We start from the raw sequence: 24,652 nt of genomic DNA on the forward strand, positions 1-24,652 counted from the left end.
GGAGGAAGTCTGAACTTTATTGACGGTATTAATTTTCTACCTTCTCAGAAGATGTCACTACCTGTAAATTTTGGAGTTTTAGAACTGTGTCACTTTTGATGTGTTTTTGTTTCGCTTGAAGTAAGAAGTGTGAACTTTCTCTTCTAGAGGACACTACTGAAGATCTACAATAGTGCAACCTAGTGCGGAGTCAAAGAACTATTTTTTTTTTTGGAGAAAATTTAATTTCAAGAGTTTGTTCTTTGTTAAATTTCTTTCTGTCATTGTTTAAGTTGGCAATATTTACCCCTTTCTTCCCCTTGTTATGAATGTATCCAATCCCGAATTTCTTCTATTAATTTCTGACCAATCTGGTGTATCTTCCCCCAACTTGAATCTGTTGCGGGGTCCTACCCAATAAAGAGTTTGTGGGAGGGTGTTTTCTTTCCCCTAACGCCTAGAACCTTCCGCGAGAGGATATAAACTGCTGATTTTCGGGTCTCCGGGCCACTTCTGTTCAATCTTTCAGTGTATTAAGTACACAGCAGGGGGCGGGAAGCGCCTCTTTCTTCTCCAGCCGTTCAACACCAGGTAATGGCCGATTAATAAATTCTTTCTTTGCTAGCTCAGCAGTTTAACTTTCGGGGCGGGTTCTAGGCCTTCCACCATGTAACTTTCCTTTAAAATGTAAAAACTACTGGTATCTATTCTAGCTTTCAAACGACATATCGGGATAGAGAGTGCTTAACCCTCTCGAGCTCCCACTCACATCGTCTTGAGGTGAACTTATTTTTCTCAACCAATTCTTCCGTAATGTAATGTAAATTGCTATTAAGTCACCTCTGTAGTATGGGATTAGCCCTTGTATTAATGGCCTAGTGCCAAGTAGGTCTTAAGCAAAGTGTATTAGGAGTGCAAATTCGCCTCCTCTCAAATTGTATTTTAGAGGTCATGTATTAACCTTTCTGTCATTTAACAGACCTCAGTAGGTTGGGTATTTTACCCCTGTGTATACGTCCTTGGAGGACAGCTTAAAAGTGGAGTTTGGAGTGGCCTATGATAGGCTTGTATTTTAAGGGGAAGTTGCCCTTTATTGAAAATTGTGTCTCTGCCTCCAGGGGGCTTTTGGGTGTAATTGGAAGCAAATGTTTCTGGCATGTTTGGGGGTTTTCGGCCCCTTTGTTGTATGGTGTTCATTGTAAGGTTGGTCTCCTTGCTCAAGAATTATGTTTCTGACTTTTGAAGCCCCAAACGGGGTACCTATGTAAATGTATTTTTCAATCGTGTTTCGGCTACTAAGTACCTGTTCTATTTGTTGTTACCTAATTTTGCAAAGAAAATATAACCTTGTTAAATTTTAAAATTAATTTCACTTTAGTAGCTTGAGACCTATTCACCACCCAGCACCTTCTTTCATGCATAACTACCACCAAAACACGGTAACAAGTGGTAGCAGAGCGTGGTTGAATGGGTCTCAATTTAGCCCCTTTTGACGGCTACACATTGTTTTGATCCGAACTCTAACCATTTTCTCAGTTGCTGGAATTTTTTGACTTTTTCAAAATTGTTCTGTCATCATGCCAGGCCCTCGCGATGTTCTCCATCTTAATTATTTACGCAAAGAGGAGTTGATCTATGAATTAAATATCAGAAATGTGCAATCTGGAGGCACGGTTGCAGTAGACACTAACAAGCTTAGAGAGTCCCTTGATTTGCCCATTTCCATCCCCAATTTGGGAGAGAAAGAAATTGACGATTCTCTTTCCACGATCACGGAGAATGTTACTGGGCTAGCTTCTGTAGTTAGTTTTTTTGATGAAAATGATCCGTCTCCGAATCAAATTAAGCGTGTGCAAGGCAGGCTATATCATTTTTCGAATAGGGTTAACGATCTGTTGTCTCTAAAACTGAATGACGTTCAGAGGAAGGAAGCTAGTACGCTCCTGGAAAATATTTCCGAATTATCTAGTAAGGTCACTCAATTGTTAACTGGGGAAGTTCCTCCCAAATCTGATCAGCCCACCATAGTGAATGTAGGTAGCGAGGAAGAACCTGCTAAGGGAGAAGTAAATAGGAAAACCATCGCTGCTCAAACTATCTCTGCCCCATTGGACAACGAGTCTGAACGCCGTGCATCGCTGAGTAACATCCGCTCTGAATTAACTTCTTTGCCATCGAAACCTTTACCTACTATGTCACCCGGGTTTAGTAGCTTGCCTCATCCATTGGCAATGTTGCTCAGAGGTATATCTAAGTTTTCCGTTAATACCACCAGTGACGTAATTTCATTTTTAAGATTTCTAGTGGAATTTCAGGATCATGCCCTTGTTTTTTCTCTTTCTCCATGTCAAATCTTGCAAATTATCTATCCGTATGCTATTGGTATTCTCTCTGACAAAATAGTTAGAGCCATTGCCGAGCAATCATCTATTGAGGATTTCCATGCCCATTTGCTAGCTAACTTCATCCCAGCTAGGGCCAGGTCCTCCCTTATTCAGAAGTACTATTATCGTGTACAGCGCTTGGATGAAAACTTGGCTGATTTCATACAGGACATTAAGTTTTATACTAGGGTGTTTGCCCTTCATTTTCCTGAAGATCAGATTGTACAGGCTATTGTAGAGGGAATTTCACCTCCCTATAGGTCATATTTGTGTTTCGCGGCGTGCCCGCAAACCTTCTCTGAACTTGAAGCATTGGCCGTCCCAGCGGAAGGAGTTAGATACGCCGATTCTTTGCGTGTCGCGAAAGAACCCCCGCCTTCCTTTAGTAACACTCGGCCTCCACCTCGCCGATCAGTCAATCCCCGTAAATGTTATGCTTGCGGGTCGCCTGACCATCTGCGCAACAAGTGTCCGCTGATCAAGTGAAGTGGGACAAGGAATGGAGCCGGGTCATCACAAGGCTGTTTTAAATGTGGGGCTTTCTCACATATTGCCAAGAATTGTCCCAACTCAAATAGCACCCCCTCCTGCTCAACTTCTGGTGCAAATTCCACCTATGCCAATAATAAAAAGTGACTAGTGGCTTCGGCTGAGTCGACTAATCCATCTTCCCGAGACTCAGCCCCTAGTAAACAGGTTGTAAATGTAGAGAACGATCAGCCTTCAAATTCATCTTTTGAATGCCCTAAAGAATGTCTTAGGATTGCGGCGGATACCCCCGCACCTGTTCCTTTTCTTAAGATTGAGTTAAATAACGAGCCTATAACAGCTCTCTTAGATTCAGGCAGTGTTTGTTCGATTATTTCGGCTGAATGGTATTCTAAATTGAAATCGGTTTGTAAACTTCCTGACTATGTCTCTTCTCCTGTTCAATACGTTTCGGCTAATTCATCTCCATTAGAAATTCTAGGTTCCTTACTGGTCAAGATTCGTATTTTTAAGTTTACATGGAAAATTAAATTGTTTGTGGCCAAGCAATTGTCTTGCCCCATTATATTGGGAGCGGACTTTATTTCTCACACTGGTCTTGTGCTCGATCTCCAGTCTAGGTCGTGCACATTCAAATTTGCTTCTAGTTGTAAAATACCACTATTAAAGTGTAATTCTGTGTCATGTTCTTCTATTTCGCCTACCCAGGATGAGATGTTGTTAGACCTTAGACATCTACCTGAGGAGCAGGCTGATAGTATTCGCAAACTGTGTCAGTCGTTTCCCGAGGTGTTCTCTGATACTCTTGGTGTTACTGACCTTATTGAATACAAAATTGAGGTCACGGATTCGATTCCTGTCCGTTTTCCACCTTATAGGCTATCTCCACCTAAAATGAAGGCTCTGAAAGAAATTATCGATCAGATGTTGAAGGATGGTATTATTAGGCCCTCTAAGTCGGCGTATTCATCGCCTATTTTCCTAGTCCCGAAACCCCAAGGAGGCTTCAGGCCTGTCATTGATTACAGGGCTCTCAATCGGAAGGTGGTGTTGCAATCTGTGCCCCTTCCTGACCTTCATTCTTGTTTTTCATGGTTTCGTAAGGCCAAGTTCTTCACCATCTTGGACTTAAATCAGGCCTATAATCAAATTCCCCTTGCCGAAGAGTCTAAACACCTTACAGCGTTTGCCACGGACTGGAATTTATATGAATACAACCGCGTGCCTTTCGGGCTCCCTACGGGAGCAGCTGTGCTCACTAGGCTACTAGATAGGGTCTTCTCCGACATCAAATTCGAGTACTTATATCACTATTTAGATGATGTCGTCGTATTTTCAGAGACTTTTGAAGAACATCTAGATCATCTGCGAGAAGTTCTAGATCGCCTTCGTAAGGCTGGGTTAACTGTTAAGTTGTCCAAGGTTGCCTTTGCTAAGCCCTCTATGTCATTCCTAGGGCATATTGTGTCACCCGAGGGTGTAGCAGTCGATCATTCTAGAACACAGGCCATCCGTGATTTTAAACCTCCCAAGGACATTAAAGGTATCGCCAGGTTCATTGGTATGGTGAATTTCTTCAGAAAGTTCATTCCTAACTTTGCTAATAGAGCGGCGCCCTTAAACCTTCTTCGTAGGAAAGGCATCAAATTCGAGTGGGGACCTTCTCAACAAGCCGCTTTTGAAGATCTTAAATTAGCTCTCTGTAATGCCCCTGTCCTTGCTATGCCTGATTTCTCAAAGAAATTCATCGTCCAAACGGACGCGTCATCGTCAGCTGTAGCTGCAGTCCTTCTTCAAGAGACTGAACTAGGGAGGCGACCCATCGCCTATGCATCTAGGACTCTATCGGCTCAAGAAGCCAAGTATTCCATCTATGAGCTCGAAGGGTTGGCAGTCTTATTTGCCTTAGAAAAGTTCCGTCTCTATCTGGAACATGTCAAATTCGACCTGGAGACAGATAATCAAGCCTTAAGCTGGGTCTTAGGTAGGCCGCGTCGTACTGGTCGTATAGCCCGCTGGGCTATTCGTATTTCCGCCTTCCAGTTTGATGTTAGACATATCAGAGGTACCGAAAATGTTGTTGCTGATGGACTCAGCCGTATGTTTCATAACGACGTAGAGACCCACGAACCGGTCGACAGTTCATCACCTTCCGAGTCCATACTATCTGGTGTTAATGGCATCTTAACAGATGCTCCCATGCTTTTTAGGGATATTGAGAAATACCAACGTGAAGATCCGACGCTGGCTCCGATAATGGAAACCCTTTCTTTTGGGGAACATGCTGTCCCTTATGTTCTGAGGAATGGTGTTCTATGTTGCCCTTCGAGGCATGATAAGTTGATGAAAGTTGTTGTTCCAGCGGTTCTTGTACCTATGATCTTCAAGTATTATCATGAGACCCCATTAGGAGGGCATCTTGGAATCTTTAAAACCCGTGAAAAGATTCGTGAAATGTTCATCTGGAAAGGTATGGACGGCGAAATTCGTGAACTTGTAAAAGCTTGTAAATCTTGTTTGCTCAGTAAACCGACCATGTCCACCAAGGTAGGCCTCTTGTCGTCGCATCAAGCATCGCGCCCCATGGAACGCCTGTATATTGATTATGTAGGACCCTTCCCCCCGTCAAAGGGGAATGCCAGCAAGTTCATCTTTGTATGCGTAGATGGTTTTACAAGATTTTCGTGGTTATTTCCAACTAAGCTGGCTACCGCTCAGTCTACAATTACTTGCTTAAATTCTATTTTTGCTTCTTTTGGTCCGTGCCAATATAATGTATCTGATAATGCTAAGGCTTTTACATCTAATCTTTTTCGTAAATTCTGTTTTGACTTGTCCATCTCTCATGTAACTACTTCTGCTTATTACCCTCAACCATCCCTGGCTGAACGGGTTAACCGTAATCTCAGGTCCGCACTTATTGCCTATCATCATGAAGATCATTCCAGGTGGGACACGTCCCTGCATTGGATAGCTTTTGCTTTGAATTCGGCGGTTCATGAATCTCACAAGTTTACTCCAGCTTCTTTGATGCTTAAGTTTGTTCCCAACACGCCGCTCTCTAACCTCTGGTCTCTGAGTGACATTCTGCCCGAGACAATAGATCCGGACAACATTAAAGATCTTTGGAAGAAGGCTAAAGCTAATCTTAAAGTATCTCATGAAAAGGTTAGGGAAAGGTATGATCGTGGACGGAGACCCACCCCTTTAAAGGTAGGTGACCAAGTAATGGTCAAAAATTTTGTTCCCGCGGGCAAGCTTGCCCCCAGATTCCATGGGCCATGTGTTATTCTCGATTTCCTCACCCCGGTTACGTTGTTATTAAGCAATCCAGCCACCGAGAGGATATTTAGGGTTCATCTGTCCCAGGTGAAACCGGTGTAATTTCTGTGTTAACTTGCTTCATATTATTTTGAAAGGATATGAAGGTTATATTTTTTTTTTGAGTGTCGCTTTTAAGGCATTCTGCCCCTTCTGTAATATTTTGGTTTTAGATGTAAGCCTTTTTTAAAACCTGCCCCGATCCGTTAAACTGCCATCCTGTCCTTGCCACGGCCATTACCACGCTCCCGTCTCCTGCTCCACCTTACACAGTGGCTTAACTTATGCCATGGATATTTGCACGCCGCTGGCCCCTCAACCTCTCCACAAGCCTGTACCCTCAAAGAAGATGATAGTCCAACACAATTCTGCCGCCTAGCTTTAATGTTTCAGTGCCCCCGCAGCCGCGCGGCGCTGTCCCGCGGCTGGGTTCGAGGACGGGCCCCTTCGGCCCCAGCGAGGACGACATGTGCACGGCGAGCCGGAGCTCTCCTCCCGGCCTAGGCTGATGTGCGGCGCACGACCTGCTACTTGCCCGCAGCCTGTATATGTTCACCGCGGGCGCGGCGTGCTTCAACACCTCTGCTCCCTCATAGTGCGGGCGAGCGGTATCTCAGGGTACTTGAGGGGTCCGAGCGGTTCCCTTTGGACGCAAGCTGCAACGGCCGGTCTGGCCATCCAACTTAGCCTACATCACCTACATGGACAGTCACTATAAGAGATGACTACACTTGGGAATTCAACAGCAATATTTGGTGGACATTGCAACATTTTTCTTCACTTTTAAGTATTAAAAGTTTATCTTCAGAATTCAACTACTACAAACAGAAAGACTTTGCCTCACCTGCAACAACAAAATTTTGGAATTTCTCAAATACTTCTGCAATTTTTTTAATATCAACATCAAAACTTGGACCTTATTTTCAAACAAAAGTTTATGTTCTTCTGTGTTACCCCTTGGAGGACCTTTGGGGGGGGGGGGGGGGAGGTCTGTACCGGGTGGTACACCTCCACGCCGCTAATTTAAATGCGCGCCAGTTAAAACTCCTCTGCTGGAGGAAGTCTGAACTTTATTGACGGTATTAATTTTCTACCTTCTCAGAAGATGTCACTACCTGTAAATTTTGGAGTTTTAGAACTGTGTCACTTTTGATGTGTTTTTGTTTCGCTTGAAGTAAGAAGTGTGAACTTTCTCTTCTAGAGGACACTACTGAAGATCTACAATAGTGCAACCTAGTGCGGAGTCAAAGAACTATTTTTTTTTTTTTGGAGAAAATTTAATTTCAAGAGTTTGTTCTTTGTTAAATTTCTTTCTGTCATTGTTTAAGTTGGCAATATTTACCCCTTTCTTCCCCTTGTTATGAATGTATCCAATCCCGAATTTCTTCTATTAATTTCTGACCAATCTGGTGTATCTTCCCCCAACTTGAATCTGTTGCGGGGTCCTACCCAATAAAGAGTTTGTGGGAGGGTGTTTTCTTTCCCCTAACGCCTAGAACCTTCCGCGAGAGGATATAAACTGCTGATTTTCGGGTCTCCGGGCCACTTCTGTTCCATCTTTCAGTGTATTAAGTACACAGCAGGGGGCGGGAAGCGCCTCTTTCTTCTCCAGCCGTTCAACACCAGGTAATGGCCGATTAATAAATTCTTTCTTTGCTAGCTCAGCAGTTTAACTTTCGGGGCGGGTTCTAGGCCTTCCACCATGTAACTTTCCTTTAAAATGTAAAAACTACTGGTATCTATTCTAGCTTTCAAACGACATATCGGGATAGAGAGTGCTTAACCCTCTCGAGCTCCCACTCACATCGTCTTGAGGTGAACTTATTTTTCTCAACCAATTCTTCCGTAATGTAATGTAAATTGCTATTAAGTCACCTCTGTAGTATGGGATTAGCCCTTGTATTAATGGCCTAGTGCCAAGTAGGTCTTAAGCAAAGTGTATTAGGAGTGCAAATTCGCCTCCTCTCAAATTGTATTTTAGAGGTCATGTATTAACCTTTCTGTCATTTAACAGACCTCAGTAGGTTGGGTATTTTACCCCTGTGTATACGTCCTTGGAGGACAGCTTAAAAGTGGAGTTTGGAGTGGCCTATGATAGGCTTGTATTTTAAGGGGAAGTTGCCCTTTATTGAAAATTGTGTCTCTGCCTCCAGGAGGCTTTTGGGTGTAATTGGAAGCAAATGTTTCTGGCATGTTTGGGGGTTTTCGGCCCCTTTGTTGTATGGTGTTCATTGTAAGGTTGGGCTCCTTGCTCAAGAATTATGTTTCTGACTTTTGAAGACCCAAACGGGGTACCTATGTAAATGTATTTTTCAATCGTGTTTCAGCTACTAAGTACCTGTTCTATTTGTTGTTACCTAATTTTGCAAAGAAAATATAACCTTGTTAAATTTTAAAATTAATTTCACTTTAGTAGCTTGAGACCTATTCACCACCCAGCACCTTCTTTCATGCATAACTACCACCAAAACACGGTAACAACAATAATAATAATAATAATAATAATAATAATAATAATAATAATAATAATAATAATGAGATCGATAGCGGCAGTCGCTTAAGTGCGGCCAGTATCCAGTATTCGGGAGATAGTGGGTTCGAACCACACTGTCGGCAGCCCTGAAGATGGTTTTCCGTGGTTTCCCATTTTCACACCAGGCAAGTGCGGCTGTACCTTATTAAGGCGCCGCGACCGCTTCCTTCCCACTCTTAGCCCTTTCCTGTCCTATCGTCGCCATAAGACCTATCTGTGTCGGTGCGACGTAAAACAACTTGTAAAATAATAATAATAAAATAATAATAATAATAATAATAATAATAATAATAATAATAATAATAATAATAATAATAATAATAACCGTATGGCCTCAGCTACCGTGTGCAGACGTTTTAATTTGACCCATCTGGCTATCTGCTCGTCAGTTTCGACGTTCTGTTTTATTCTAGGACTACTAGATGGCAGAGTAAACCAAACCTCTCTGGGGCGTCTATGGCTGAATTATATAGGGCACACAGCAAATGTTTCCCCAGAGATCTTTTACTCGCCGACATCGTAAGACATGGAGTGTGGAATGGACTTTCTTCCGCCCTTCAAAAATCCGTCTACCTCTGGCAGATTTGAACCCGCTGTCCTGGGATACGGAGGCCTACACTCTACCGCTGATCCACAGAGGACATAAACAATAATATTAAACGGGTAAACATTACCTGCAAAGTTGAACTGCAGTATTTTAGTGTTATGAAAAATGAAATGAAATGTTGTATGGCTTTTAGTGCCGGGATATCCCAGGACGGGTTCGGCTCGCCAGGTGCAGGTCTTTCTATTTGACTCCCGTAGGCGACCTGCGCGTCGTGATGAGGATGAAATGATGATGAAGACAACACATACACCCAGCCCCCGTGCCACTGGAATTAACCAATTAAGGTTAAAATCCCCGACCCGGCCGGGAATCGAAACCGGGACCCTCTGAACCGAAGGCCAGTACGCTGACCGTTCAGCCAACGGGTCGGACATTTTAGTGTTATTATCACGAACAAGACATAACAGAATATTTTGAACTTCTAGTGTTCTACTGCGCGTTCATAATCATGTAACACCGGGGCATACCACTGGGTTGCTGTGAATTGCCTTACGGGTTTGTGATGTCATGTGGAATCGAGTGCTCGCATGGATGATACTACATCAAGGCCTGTCAGAGTGCATGCAACGGCGCACTGCACGGCGCAAGGTGCAAAAGACGACGACGCTAGGTTGACCAGAGTGCTGGACCCCCACTCCTTGATCTTACAGCAGTAGCGCTGTCTCGCTCGCTCCGCCTGTCACCCTGTTCCTCACTTGCTCTACAGAGTTCCACCATCCGAGCAGAGCTGAGCCGAGCCTACCCGAGTCGCCCCGAAACTAAACGCTGGTCCGAAGCGAGCCGAGTCGGACCGATGCACGGTGCATAGAACCTCCGCTCCTCGGTTTGCTTGTGCGAGATTTCGGGCGTTTGAGAGGCCCTGCACTACATGATAGTCAAGCTAAATATTTAAAATCAGTTGTAATTGATGCAATATTGCAATAATGATTTATAATTTATGTACCGGGCGGTACACCTCCGCTCCGCTAATTCAAACATTGCGCCAGTTGAAACTCCTCTACTGGAGGAAGCATGAACTTTAACTACAGTGTTAATTCTCTAGTTTCTCAGAAGATGTCCCTACTTGTAAATTTTGAAGTGTTCTGAACGGTGTAGTTTTCGATGTATTTTTGTTTTGCCTGTAGTAAGAAGTGTGAACATTCTCTTCTAGATGGCACTACTGAAGGACTACAATTATGCACCCTAGTGCGAAGTGAAAGAACTGTGTTTTTGGAGAAATTTTGTGTTCATAAGTTTGTTCTTTGTTAAATTTCTTTCAGTCATTGTTTAGGTTGGCTGTATAACCCTTCACTTTCCGCCAGTTTTGAATTCGACCAATGAGTAATTTCTGTAATTAATTTTCCACCAATCCTGGTTTTCTTCTTCACTTCTGACATGTAATATTTTGGTCGTCCAATAAAAGGCTTGTGGGCGGGTGTTCTCATTCCTGAAAGGTCTCGAATGTTCCGCGAGAGTATATAAACTGCTGATTTTCGGGTCTCTGCGCCACTTCAGTAACATCTATCAGTGTGTAAATTATGTAGCAGGGGGCGGGAAGCGCCTCTTTCTTCGGGCAGCAGTTCAACCACCAGGTAATGGCCGCCTTATAACTTCTTTCTTGCTAGCTCAACAGTTTAACCCTCGGGGCGGGTTTGAAACTTTTATCATGTAACTTTCCTTTAAAATGTAAAAGACTCTTTGTATAAATTCTATCTCTTTAAACTACAAATTGCAATAGAGAGTGCCTACCCTCTCGAGCTCCCTTTCATATTGTTCTTGAGGTGACTACGTTTTCTCAACCATTTTTCTTCGTTTCGAAATGTAATAAGTTTTCCTATCGTGTCAACTATTTAGTATGGGATTAGCCCTTGCATTAACGGCCTAGTGCCAAGTAGGTTTTAAACAAAATGTATTAGGAGTGCAGTTTCGCCTCCTCTCAAGTTGGTATTTTTGGAGGCCATGTAATTGTCCTGTTTCTTCACTGAATAGGCCTCAGTAGGTTGAGTATTTTTACCCCTGTGTTATTGTAATTGGAGGACAGCTTAAAGGTGGAGTTCGGTGTGGCCTTTGATAGGCTTGAATTTTGAGAGCGGGTTTGCTCTTTCTTAAAAGTTGATTTTGTGTGCCTCGAGGAGGCTTTATTAGGTAATTGGGAGCAAGTGCTCCTGGGCATGATTGGGGTTTTCTGCCCCTTTGTCGAATCTTGTATTTGGGTAAAGTTGGGCTTACTGCTCAAGAATTGTGTGTCTGGCTCTCGGAGCCCAAATCCTGTAACACTGTAATTGAACATTCTCGATTTGTTGTTAGGCTACTGTGTACCTGTTATATTTGTTATTTCTTGATCTTGAAAAGAAAAATATAACCTTGTTAAATTTTAAAATTTAACTTTAATTTCGTAGATTGAGTCCTATTCATCCCAGCACCTTCTTTCACCTCTAACTACCACGGATAACTCCGTAACAATTTAAATAAACAATTTTACAGTATACACGTTTTAATTTGTAGCACACAATTACTCAAATATGTATTAGTAAATAGAACATATCTAGGTTATGTTAGCCGGGCGGTCTGTAGAAACGGTAGGGCGGTGCACCTATTATAAAGATTATATCTAGGGGAAACACTGCATCGTAATGGTTGATATCACCGAAGCGAGAGCTTTGTGCGAGAACGAGTCTCAGGCAGACGCCAAGTCATCGGACTCCCCTAAATGAATGTCAGAATATTGATGTGCATTATGTGGGAGATTTATAAAAGGATAAAAATAATTATTTGTTTAATCTATATAAATAAACTCGTAACGACCGTGTGTGTGTATATTGACTATTTTGGAGACATTTTCAATCAGTTGACCGTTTCAGGTATAATAATGGCCATCTGCAAATTTTTAGCTTTGGTGTCTGTTTTGTCTGAGTTCTGATAACTTGAAAACTACTGGATATATTTATACCTAACTTCATATTTAGAATCCAGCTGTCCTCGGGTAGGATTCAGGATCAATATTGTTTCTAAATCCCTGAAATGACTGGGGATTTATACGAAACCGAAAACCGTAATTGTGCACTCCCACAAAATATACACAACCAAACTTAATGGAAATCTACCTGCCTTAATGGAAATCAATTTCTAAAACTTTTTTCTCGTGTGCATCATTTCGATACGAATAAGAGAGATATCATTAATGGACCGTTTTTCAGTCTAACTTCGAGCGGACATTATTTTTTTGCTTTTCTGTCGATTTGTCTGTTCATCCGTTTGTTGAGTTCTTATAACTGTATGTCTGTACTTTGCCTGTACTTAGGTAGATATTAGGGGCAATACTATTGCTAAATCCAGGATTGGTTTGGGGTTTATAGGAAGTCGGAACAGTGATTTTAGCCTCCCACAAAATATACGTGACCAACCTTAATGGAAAACTACTAGCCTTAATGGAAATCAATTTATAAAAACGTTTCTCTCATGTGCTCCTTGTCGATAGGAGTATTACAGGGCAGTTATCATTAATGGACTGTTTTACTGGCTGTCATATCATTTCAATTCGTGTTAAATGGTTTAACTAAAGAGCCATTTTACTCTCTTCGATAGAACACATAATGACGGAGTTTATCGTCAACGACTGGTTTCACGATTCTTCAGCCACAGTGCCACTCTCGGCTTCAGATGAACAACAATATGTAACAGAGAAATAGGGAGAATTACGCACAATTCCGGGCCAGGAGCTGTATCGTACAATAAAATCTGTGATCTACCCCATTCTGTCTCCAGTTTGTTCAGCTTTATCGTACTTCACGTTACTACCACGTGCTTTCGTAGAAGAATATCAGTTTAACATGTCGTATTAAACGTTTGAGTACAGGCATATAACTTCGCATAAATTTAGGAAGGAATCGTAAAATCGATTACCAAATCGTGTTCGAAGAACGGTACATATCATCGTTGCCGGGACAAAACCTCCTATGTGATAATACTTTTGGAGATATACTGACCCGCAGCACATACTTTATGAAGAGCGAGAATGCCTTGACAACTGTCACACAATATTGCACCTTAGATGAGAGAACCTTACCGGCTAAAGTTCTAAGCTAAAATATTTCACATAGGAGGTTTCGTCCCGGCAACGACGATATGCTAGTTAATGATAATGTTACAGTACAAGTGCCACGTACCATCATTCCTGTTTGCTAGAAACAAACAGGAGATTAATCAGCATGTTGGCTGCGACATTTTGCAGATGTTGCTGGATAGTTTACATCATAGAAACACGCAAAACGCACGTGCAAGAGATTGAAGTCAACATGTAGATTAATTTTCTATTTGTTACTAGAAAATGTGTCGCACATGCACTGTACATTTATCATTAGTTATCTCGTGTAGAAACAATCGTTTATAATCTTCCGTTTTATGAACATCAATATTCTGACATTCATTTACAACAGTACAGTCTCGTTACAGTACATGTTCCCGTTTCGAAATGTGTGTATGATACGATGTTACACAAGCCTTAGACAAACGTCTCTGGCGCTGTTTGAATCAAGGATCCTTCACTTTCTAACCCCGCGTAATAACCACTCCTTCACCCCAATACGACAGTGGGCTCGTAAGTTGAATTGCTATGCCTTTCCAAGACGCTGACGGGTAGTGCACTGTTAAGATACCACTGCAAGCATCTTTGCAGGACAATGCAGAGACGGTGCACTAGGGGTGTTGAATGCATTTCTATCACTTTGGCTTTCATATCAAAAATTAAATTCCAGCTACCACACTGGGGCGAAAGTCTGGTAATTTCACGATTGAAAAAGACTGAAGTGCCTGAATACGTATATCAGATCACGGTAGAAAGAGTCACTGAAAACTGGGACCTTACTTCGTTTCAAATATTGAACAAAATTTGTTTTCTGTTCTCCGTTCTGTCTGTCTGTTAGATTGCCAGCCCAGAGGCTGGTTGGATCCTCAAATAGCACAAACAAAGATTGTGTGGTTATAGGGAAACCGCAAAAACCGACGGCATCGCAAAATGAGGCATACTAAGCAAGGTGAAGCGTGAGGTAGTTTGCCATTGCTTTCCTCACTGGGCCAGAAAGTGCTATTGCAGCACTATTGACCCTATGAGTAACGCTTTTCATAACACTCAGACACATTGTTCGTGCTCTGAATGTCGTTATTCAGCACCACCCATATTTCAGCAGCTTCCATATTGTCAGAGCCATGGATGAGACTGGGACTTTAGTGGAAGCTGCACCCTGCTCTGTGCTAAGAGACAGATGCAAAAGTACCGCATCCATCAAGAACTAGTAATAGGCAGCTCTCATTCCTATGGCTTGGACTTGTATATGTGACTTCAAATCTCTACTACTGATCTGTGTTTCAACCTGATACACTTGGTGGGCTTGTACTCTTGCGTTGTAACACGGTGCTCTGATGTTTCTGAAGCTTGCCTAAATTAAACAGAAATGGGCTTTTGGCTGTGCATGATTCGTTCTCATTTTATTTATTCAAGCTATTCCCATAGGCGCAAGAAGTGGTGACAGAAAGACAGGAAAATTTATGGACCGCAAAAATGCTATCATAAAGTTTCTGTCGTCTCGGTATGTGTGGAATTCTACAAGGAAATCGGAGTCTTCCCTCATTGTTTATAACGCTAAGTATTATAGCCTTGATTGTATATCACCTAGTCTGTTATTCCGTCGAACAAGGAGATTTCTGGCGTGAAATTTGGTTTATAGTAGCGATTTCTTTGTGCTCAGTGGTAAGACATTACAAGAAACCACTCCAATTTGTATTGCTTAGCTGACTCACTCGATATCATTTTTCATACGAAGTAGTGTATGACAAACTAAGTGTATAACGATTTTCAATACTGGATGATGTGAGGGAATATTATGAGAAATTAATGCGCTGATTGGTGGATAAAACACGTGATTGTTTACCATGCGTCAGATATTTCTTTGATGGTGACGACTGGAATTTAAGGTTCGCTTTGTCTCGTGAAGGCAAATGATAAGCTAATGAGTGTGAAAAATAGCATTGCTTTGGAGCGATCACTCACACTGACTGTATCACATAATGAAGAAAGACATCGTTAATTTTCCCCACGGATATAGAGTAGCTAAGTGTTTACTTTGATTGGGGGACTTTCCTGAAATTCATGTTTTTAGCTGAGTGGGTACTATACACTAAGCTATATTGTCGGACAAACACGGGTGCTGTGTCTAAAAATGGATACGGGTTTAAATTATGCTCTGAATGTCCGTTTTAGAAACCTTCAATATTCTGATAACAATAATTAATTTTCATTTTATTTCTAGAAGGCAAATGTGTATGTATTTTTCCTTTATAGCATCAAATATATTGAATGACGTAGAGGCGACATTTCAACTTGTTTCACATGAAATGATCTGTTTGTGAAAAGCACATCATCTTGTACACTATTGATATTAAAATAAATGTTTATATTGCTATGGCTATTTATTTTATATTATAGAGCACATCCAACTCGTAGAACTACCTAGAAGGAAAGATCTGCTCTTGGATTCCGATGTAGCCAGCATAAGTGGCTGGGGTCTCTACAAGGACAGTAAGTAGAATATAATAGAATAGAATAGAATAGAATAGAATAGAATAGAATAGAATAGAATAGAATACCTCCTTCCATTTCTCGTACCAAAAACTGAGGAGAGATATTACTTTATAGTAACCCAAATTGTCTAGGTACAAGCATTTTATAATCATCGTTATTACTTATTGTTATTATTTGCACCTGTTTCATTTTAATTAGATGTAAGCAGTGTTAATACACCCATTTTACACGTCATTAGATTTTATAAGTCCTAGATATTAAACAGTGTAATATACCAGGATGCCCTCCAGCCTCGTACATTCTACGTATAAGTGTCCCGCATGCACCAGTGATGAACGGTATGCCTGATCGCTGGTTTACAAAGGAGCGCTGCGAGGTGCTACAGTATATTTCGGATGTGAAACAAAGAGCAGTCATTTTACCATACACGTTCCCAATGGGGATGCAGAAAATAATGATTAATCACTCATTACGTTATGCATGAACAGACACTCCAATCAATCAATCAATCAATCAATCAATCAATCAATCAATCAATCAATCAATCAATCAATCAATCAATCAATCAATCCTGATCTGCATTTAGGGCAGTCACCGAGGTGGCAGATTCCCTATCTGTTGTTTTCCTAGCTTTTTCTTAAATGATTGCAAAGTAATTGGAAATTTATTGAACATCTCCCTTGGTAAGTTATTCCAGTCCTTAACTCCCCTTATCAAAAAGTTGCTTCTATGTGCCTTGAGCGATTCCCTAGCTCTTAATTGCAACTCCGTTCTATGAAATACGTGTATGGAAGGTAGGTGGCTATTTGGAAACTCCTGCGCATACCGTCTGCGAGCTTCGGATGCATTCCGACCAGATTTTCCAAAGACTAAAATAATGTGTATTCGTCGTTGCTGAACACACCAGCCATGGTCAGTACTGTATGTTGCAGCAACGATAGTGCTGCTGTACCAAATACCAGCCTACTGTCCGGCTCCATGGCTAAATGGTTAGCGTGCTGGTCACAGGGGTCCCGTGTTCGATTCCCGGCAAGGTCGGGAATTTTAACCATAATTGGTTAATTTCGCTGGCGCTGGGGCTGGGTGTATGTGTCGTATGTGTCGTCTTCATCACTATTTCATCATCACGACGCGCAGGTCGCCTACGGGAGTCAAATCAAGAGACCTGCATCTGGCGAGTCGAATTTGTCCTCGGACACTCCCGGCACTGAAAGCCATACGCCATTTCATTTACCAGCCTACTAATATGCGTTCGAAAACGAGGCTTAGTAACGCAAGAGGGCGCATTAGACGGGTAGCGCTGAGGAACATGCAGCGAGCGGCCGTCCGGTTGTTATCTCTTAGTATTCTGACGTAACTTACCTGCAGGCAATAAAACCCCTGCGAAAATCAGCTTTAGACATCCCATTCATCACTAGTGCATTAGGGGCACTTATAGGTAGAAAGTAGAGCGCTGGCGGGCCATCTGGTATATCTCGAACAAACACGTCTCCTACCGTTCAATATTTACATTAGTGTTTATTTTCTTTACATTTAATAGATACTCGTTGTTATACGAAACAATTTCTACATAAATAAATAAGTCTTATGGTTGGGGGTTATCTGAAAATTTGCGTCACGAAACTGGTGATAAAAACGTGTGACGTGATGTTACCTAGCAACCGTGCAGGCTGTGATGTGAAGTATTGCTGGAAGGCGGAGAGACGTATTATCAAAGAGGGACTTTAGAGTACAGATGGACGATGTGATCTTGCAGGAGATGATGTGAAGTATTGCTGGATGGCCGTGGCTGAGAGACCTATGTCATATATCAAAGAGGCTTCATCTCATTATACCCTACTGAACCCATTCGTGCTAGTTTCCTAGGCCCTGAGCAAGCTTCCACCTTACGATGCCCTGAATCCTACACTTGGTCGACTCACAAATTCCATATACATGTCTCTCGAAAACGATTAGTTAGATGAAAATAAACAAATCGTTAAGAATTTGAGTTTCATTTATTGAAAGACATTTGTAATCCTTTGATTTTCCCAAAGGGAAATTTGACAAAACTGTTTTGTCTTTCCCGGTGCGATCCAATTTTTAATGAATAGTTTGACAAATGTAGGCTATAAAATTCTTCCCTCTTTCTATTATAATCTTACAATTAGCTTCCATGACGGCTTTCTTCATAACGAAGGTTCGTTCGTATGCCTCCGGATGTATTATTATTATTATTATTATTATTATTATTATTATTATTATTATTATTATTATTATTATTATTATTCACTATTTGTGAAGAGTGCTACTATAAATCGTAACTCAATTCTACTACACTTGAACAGTGCTTCAGATGTTTCCTTGCATGGTCCTTTGATAAATAGTTTCCCACGTTTGATGCCTGTTGTGGTTTTCCATCTTATCTGCTATTCGTCCCTCCACCAGCTCGCGATGACTTATGTAATACAAGACTTGGTTATAGTCCTATTAAGCATGATGTTGATCCCTGTCTACAAGTTCGTCAGCTTTGAATTTCCCTCAACGCCTTTGTGACCCAGTATCCACAACAGATTGACATAATTGTTTTATTCAATGTTCGGGAATGCGTTGAGGCGTTCTTCTACCGGTTTAGAAGTCACTTTGGGAATGCTGCTTGGCTGTCTGAGAATACAGGAATCTGTTTGCTTACAAAATCTCTTATTATATTTTCATATACACGCTGCAGGATTGCTACTCTCAGTTTGGACTACTGTGGCATATCTGCCCAAGGAGAAGCTTATGGTTCCTCTTGGTCTGATTCCATACACCACCGAACCTTCCCCCCAAGTCTGCTCTTGATCCGTCCGTAAACCAGACCAAGGAATCCTCAGGATGGGCAGGTTCTTTCTTTCAGTAATTTGGGTCAATGATGGCCTTAAATTTATTCTTGAATTGATATTTTATGGTTGTGCAGTCTGACTGCATTTTTAATAATAATAATAATAATAATAATAATAATAATAATAATAATAATAATAATAATAATAATAATAATAATAATAATAATAATGTCCGCCTCTGTGGTGTAGTGGTTAGCGTGATTAGCTGCCACCCCCGGAGGCCCGGGTTCGATTCCCGGCTCTGCCACGAAATTTGAAAAGTGGTACGAGGGCTGGAACGGGGTCCACTCAGCCTCGGGAGGTCAACTGAGTAGAGGTGGGTTCGATTCCCACCTCAGCCATCCTGGAAGTGGTTTTCCGTGGTTTCCCACTTCTCCTCCAGGCGAATGCCGGGATGGTACCTAACTTAAGGCCACGGCCGCTTCCTTCCCTCTTCCTTGCCTATCCCTTCCCATCTTCCCATCCCTCCACAAGGCCCCTGTTCAGCATAGCAGGTGAGGCCGCCTGGGCGAGGTACTGGTCATACTCCCCAGTTGTATCCCCCGACCAAGAGTCTGAAGCTCCAGGACACTGCCCTTGAGGCGGTAGAGGTGGGATCCCTCGCAAAGTCCGAGGGAAAAACCGAACCTGGAGGGTAAACAGATGATGATGATGATGATAATAATAATAATAATAATAATAATAATAATAATAATAATAATAATCGTATGGCCTCAGCTACCGTGTGCAGACATTTCTATTTGACGCCATCTGGCTGTCTGCTCGTCAATTTCGACGTTCCGTTTTACCCTAGGCCCACTAGATGGGAGACAGAGTAAACCGGATCTCTCTTGGGCGTCTATAGCTGAGATTTAATAATGAATTTTGTCGGGTAAATACCAAATGTATCACCAGAGATCTTTTACATGCCGACATCGTACGACATGGTGTATCGAATGGACTTTTTTCCGCCCTTCAAAAATCCGACTACCTCTGCGGGGTTTGAACCCGCTATCTTGGGATCCGGAGGCCGACACTCTACCACGGATCCACAGAGGCAGATACTGCATATTTAATGGTTGCCTACAACTTCCTTTATGGTAAATATTCCTGTCACCGAACTCGGAATGATTAGTTATAGCTCTGCTGCATTCCATGAAGTGCTACCCTAGCCTCCCTTTGACCAAGTTGATTCTGGTTCAATAGCACCTCCATCGCCGCATTTGGGGCTGTTTTAAATGCTCCTGTAATAGGCAGGCAACCCACTCTTTGAATCTTGCCCAGATGAGATTTTTCAACCCGCGATCACAGGCGACACCAGTTATCATTCATTACTTCATCCAGTCTGCGTTAATCCTTGCATTCACCTCTCCAATACGTTGGCAGTAGTCAGCAAATGTTAGACCCAATATACAGTACAGTGTCCGCCTCTGTGGTGTAGTGGTTAGTGTGATTAGCTGCCACCCCCGGAGGTCCGGGTTCGATTCCCGGCTCTGCCACGAAATTTGAAAAGTGGTACGAGGGCTGGAACGGGGTCCACTCAGCCTCGGGAGGTCAACTGAGTAGAGGTGTGTTCGATCCCCACCTCAGCCATCCTCGAAGTGGTTTTCCGTGGTTTCCCACTTCTCCTCCAGGCGAATGCCGGCATAGTACCTAACTTAAGGCCACGGCCGCTTCCTTTCCTCTTCCTTGTCTATCCCTTCTAATCTTCCCATCCCCCACCAAGGCCCCTGTTCAGTATAGCAGGTGAGGCCGCCTGGGCGAGGTACTGATCATTCTCCCCAGTTGTATCCCCCGATCCGATGTCTGAAGCTCCAGGACACTGCCCTTGAGGCGGTTGAGGTGAGATCCCTCGCTAAGTCCGAGGGAAAAGCCAACCCTGGACAATAAACAGATTAAGAAGAAGAAGATACAGTACAGTATTTAACCTCTTCAGGGGCAAATTATTCTTATTCTGTATTTGAGAGTATCGTATGGCATGTATGGTTTTATTACCCTATTATACAGCCAGTGAATCATACTAAGTTATAATCCCCACCTATTGCCATGCATTTCCATGACGCTTAGTTAAGGCTCTGCCTCTTTCGTTCGCAGTCGGCAACATTCAGTAGGCTACTATAAAGTGTGATGTGGCATTCGACGGTGCGACAGATGTTCGATTTGCGGAGATTTTTCAACCCGCGATCACAGGTGACACCAGTTATCGTTCATCACTTCATCAAGTTTGCAATAATTCTTGAATTCACCTCTTCAATAAGTTGGCAGTCAGCAGTTTTAGACCCAAGGTATTTGACCTCTTCAGGGGCAAATCATTTCTTGTGTGTTAAGAAATATTTGAATGGTAGGAAATAAAAAAATTCAACAGTTTGTCATAGAATTTTTAAACTTAGGGGTTGCACAGCACATTGATGCACTTATGGAGCTTGTGTGGTTATAAATAAATTCAGAGAGGAATTACTGGCCGCCTCTGTGGTGTAGTGGTTCGCGTGATTAGCTGCCACCCCCGGAGGTCCGGGTTCGATTCCCGGCTCTGCCACGAAATTTGAAAAGTGGTACGAGGGCTGGAACGGGGTCCGCTCAGCCTCGGGAGGTCAACTGAGTAGAGGTGGGTTCGATTCCCACCTCAGCCATCCTGGAAGTGGTTTTCCGTGGTTTCCCACTTCTCCTCCAGGCGAATGCCGGGATGGTACCTAACTTAAGGCCACGGCCGCTTCCTTCCCTCTTCCTTGCCTATCCCTTCCAATCTTCCCATCCCTACACAAGGCCCCTGTTCAGCATAGCAGGTGAGGCCGCCTGGGCGAGGTACTGGTCATACTCCCCAGTTGTATCCCCCGACCAAGAGTCTGAAGCTCCAGGACACTGCCCTTGAGGCGGTAGAGGTGGGATCCCTCGCTAAGTCCGAGGGAAAAACCGAACCTGGAGGGTAAACAGATGATGATGATGATGATGATGAGGAATTACTACCCTAAAAATTTAATGGTCATATGATTATGTGCCAATCTCCCTTTGTTGAATTGCCCAGTTGATATTTTCGTTCTCGGATTTGGCGTTGGAGATCAAATTTGTTTTCGATTATCAAAATGAAAACAGCAGAATATATATTAGAAGAACATATGACATCTGAAAACCTAGAACTAGTAATTTTCCATTTATTCCCACGAATCTAGTGCCATATTAGGTAGATTATCTGATATCTGGAAATGTCGCAGCACTTTCATTGGGTATCACTCATCCACAGTATAATTTTTTGAAGTTTTTTTTGGGTATTTATTTTACGTCGCATCGGCACAGATAGGTCTTGTGGCGACGATGGGAGAGGGAAGACCAGGGAATGGGAAGGAAGCGGCCGTGGCCTTAATTAAGGTAGAGCCCCACCATTTGCCTGATGTGAAAGTGGGAAATCACGGAAAATCATCTTCAGGGCTGTCGACAGTGCGGTTCGAACCCACTATCTGCCGGATGCGAGCTCACAGCTGCGCGCCCGTAACCGCATGGCTAACTCGCCCCGTTTTCCAAAGTTCCTATGGGTACAATACATGTTAAGACAAATCGATATTATGCTATTTTATGTTTGATATATATATATGTGTGGGTGTGTGTGTGTTATATATATATTTACGACTGACTTTACGTTCCACCGACACCTTATGGTGACGATGAGAGAGGAAAGGGCTAGGAGTGGGTAGGAAGCGGCCGTGGTCTTTATTAAGGTACAGGCCCCGCACTTTCCTGGTGTGGAAATGAGAAACAACGAAAACCACCTTTAGGGCTGCCGACAGTGGGATTCTAACCCACTATCTCTCGAATCCAAGCTCACAGCTGCGCGCCCCTAACAGCACGGCCAACTTGCAAGGTGTTATTTTTATACATTACACTTGGAATAAGCTTGACAATATTTTCTTCTTTTAGATATAAAAGTACAGGTAATTTTTGAGAGCCACTGATTTACAGATATTTGTATTAGTAGTTTCTGTGAAGTAAATCCCGATAATAACACACAGCACGACACATGAAAGACAAACTAATTTATTGATTTATTTCTGGTGGACATTGTTACTGGGTTATTTCTTCTACCTTGGTTTTTTCCCCTCGTTTTTTGTAGACGGCAATCCGAGTGCAGTTCTTCTCCATACGGTTCTGGATGTTATTACCAACGCAGAATGCTACCAGAAATATGGTCACGACAGTATCATCCATTCAGAACTATGTGCAGTTGGCTATGATAACCGCAGCCCTTGTGATGTAAGTGCAAATAATTTAAGTAGATATTAGTTTTTGGTTTGGTCTATTAGTTGCCTTCATGGTGCTTTCGGGAGGTATTCAGTAAACCCTGGCATAAAATCTAAGGCTTTCACAACTAGATTTATGATACTAAATAGAGAGATTGATAATCCGCCTAGTCAATTCTATGTATTAAAAATTTATTTACAGTTCACATTTACAGTATATAATATAGTACATGTTTCGAGAATATGTTCATTCTCTTCTCCAGTTAAATAGGTTAAAATTCGTATAATACAATAAGACCTAATGAATCAGGGCGGCCCCCGCTAAGAAAACTAAAACTGTGACATGTACAATGTGACATATTAAAAATTGATGAATAGTGGCATGGAAGTTAATTCCATCTTGTCATCTCCATATATCGTAAATATGAAATGTAAATACCTTTTTTAATACATAGGAGGATTATCCACCTCTCTGTTTAAGCCAATATGGACCCAATACTGGCCATTATGGTCAATATTTTGTATTAATGACTATATAAGGCATTTTGCAGGCTCGTAGGTCATGGTTGAATTGGGTTCCTAGCATCCAACGTTTCAGCGGAAACTAATATTCAAAAGAACCTTGGTTTATTTTCAAGCTCGTAGCGAATTTTCTGCCCAATGAACCTGGAAATCTGTGCTGTTATTGTTATAATCTACCATTTCATAATCTCATCTTCTTAAAATAATTACAGGTAGGAATTATGGACAGACTACTTGACATTTGTTCAAAAATATTTCTTCATTTTCAGTTCAACGGAAGTACCTTAAAAGTCAATATTGCTGGTTCTAAAATCATTAAACGTGAAAGCAAACTGACAGTTACGTAACCCGAACAGCGTAACCAACTCGATCAGTGATTATCATTTAAGGGAAAATCTGGACATACAGTTAATAAATGTTTCGGCCCTTCGAAGAATTAGGGCTTAGTGAAAGGAAGGGAAGTGCCATGAAACCTGTAAATTAAAGGCTACCATGACCTTACACACCCAATACTTCTGGGGTGACCCCCGTGGGTGACGACGGTAGAATTCATCCACGGTATCCCCTACCTGTCAAAAAAGTGGCTGAAAAGTGATTCCATGAACACCCAACTTGGGAGCGTGGTTGACGACCACGGGGCCTCAAGCTGAGAATGGAACTGCTTCTACTTATTTGCACCAGTATCCTTATTTTCATCTTCCCTATCTAACCTCTCTTCGCCAATTCTTGTTCTCTTCATGCGAGGCCTAGTGGGTCTTCCCTTTCCTTGACGTTGTAACTTTTTCCTTTTTTTGCCCATAACTTTATCTTCGAAAGTTCGGACCTCTTCCTTTTCTTTCTTTCTGATTAGTATTTGGATGCTCGCCCAGTTGTACTTCATCTTAAAATGATAATCACCGCCAGAGTGGTGCGGAAAGGTGCAATATATAGTTGATCACGAAAAGATCGGAGGGATGTAAATGAGGAGTCTGGCAGATTCAGCCTGGTGGCGGCTGCTCCACTTTCGCAAATACAAAGCCTCTGGGGAAAGGAATACATGTTGTATCACAATGCATGCTTATTGTTAATTATAGTCTATCATTCGGCAGTCTGAACCATTATTTGGAATTTGCATAACATCACTGCTGTTTGCGTCCGGCTCCTTGGCTAATTGGTCAGCGCAGTAGCCTTTGGTTTAGAGCAGGGGTTTCCA

At 42.3% G+C, this 24,652-nt stretch overlaps 1 protein-coding gene across 1 annotated transcript in view; it reads left to right on the forward strand.

The window, feature by feature from the left end:
* Nucleotides 1–24,652, forward strand: part of LOC136862466 (chymotrypsin) — a 62,394-nt gene that overhangs the window by 32,208 nt on the left and 5,534 nt on the right. The window contains exons 3-4 of the mRNA XM_067138884.2: nucleotides 15,774–15,866; nucleotides 22,812–22,951. Of these exons, the coding sequence (XP_066994985.2) occupies nucleotides 15,774–15,866; nucleotides 22,812–22,951 (233 nt within the window). The remainder of the gene's footprint in view (nucleotides 1–15,773; nucleotides 15,867–22,811; nucleotides 22,952–24,652) is intronic.

The sequence above is a fragment of the Anabrus simplex genome, chromosome 1, assembly GCF_040414725.1.
Source record: "Anabrus simplex isolate iqAnaSimp1 chromosome 1, ASM4041472v1, whole genome shotgun sequence".
Lineage (NCBI taxonomy): Eukaryota > Metazoa > Arthropoda > Insecta > Orthoptera > Tettigoniidae > Anabrus > Anabrus simplex.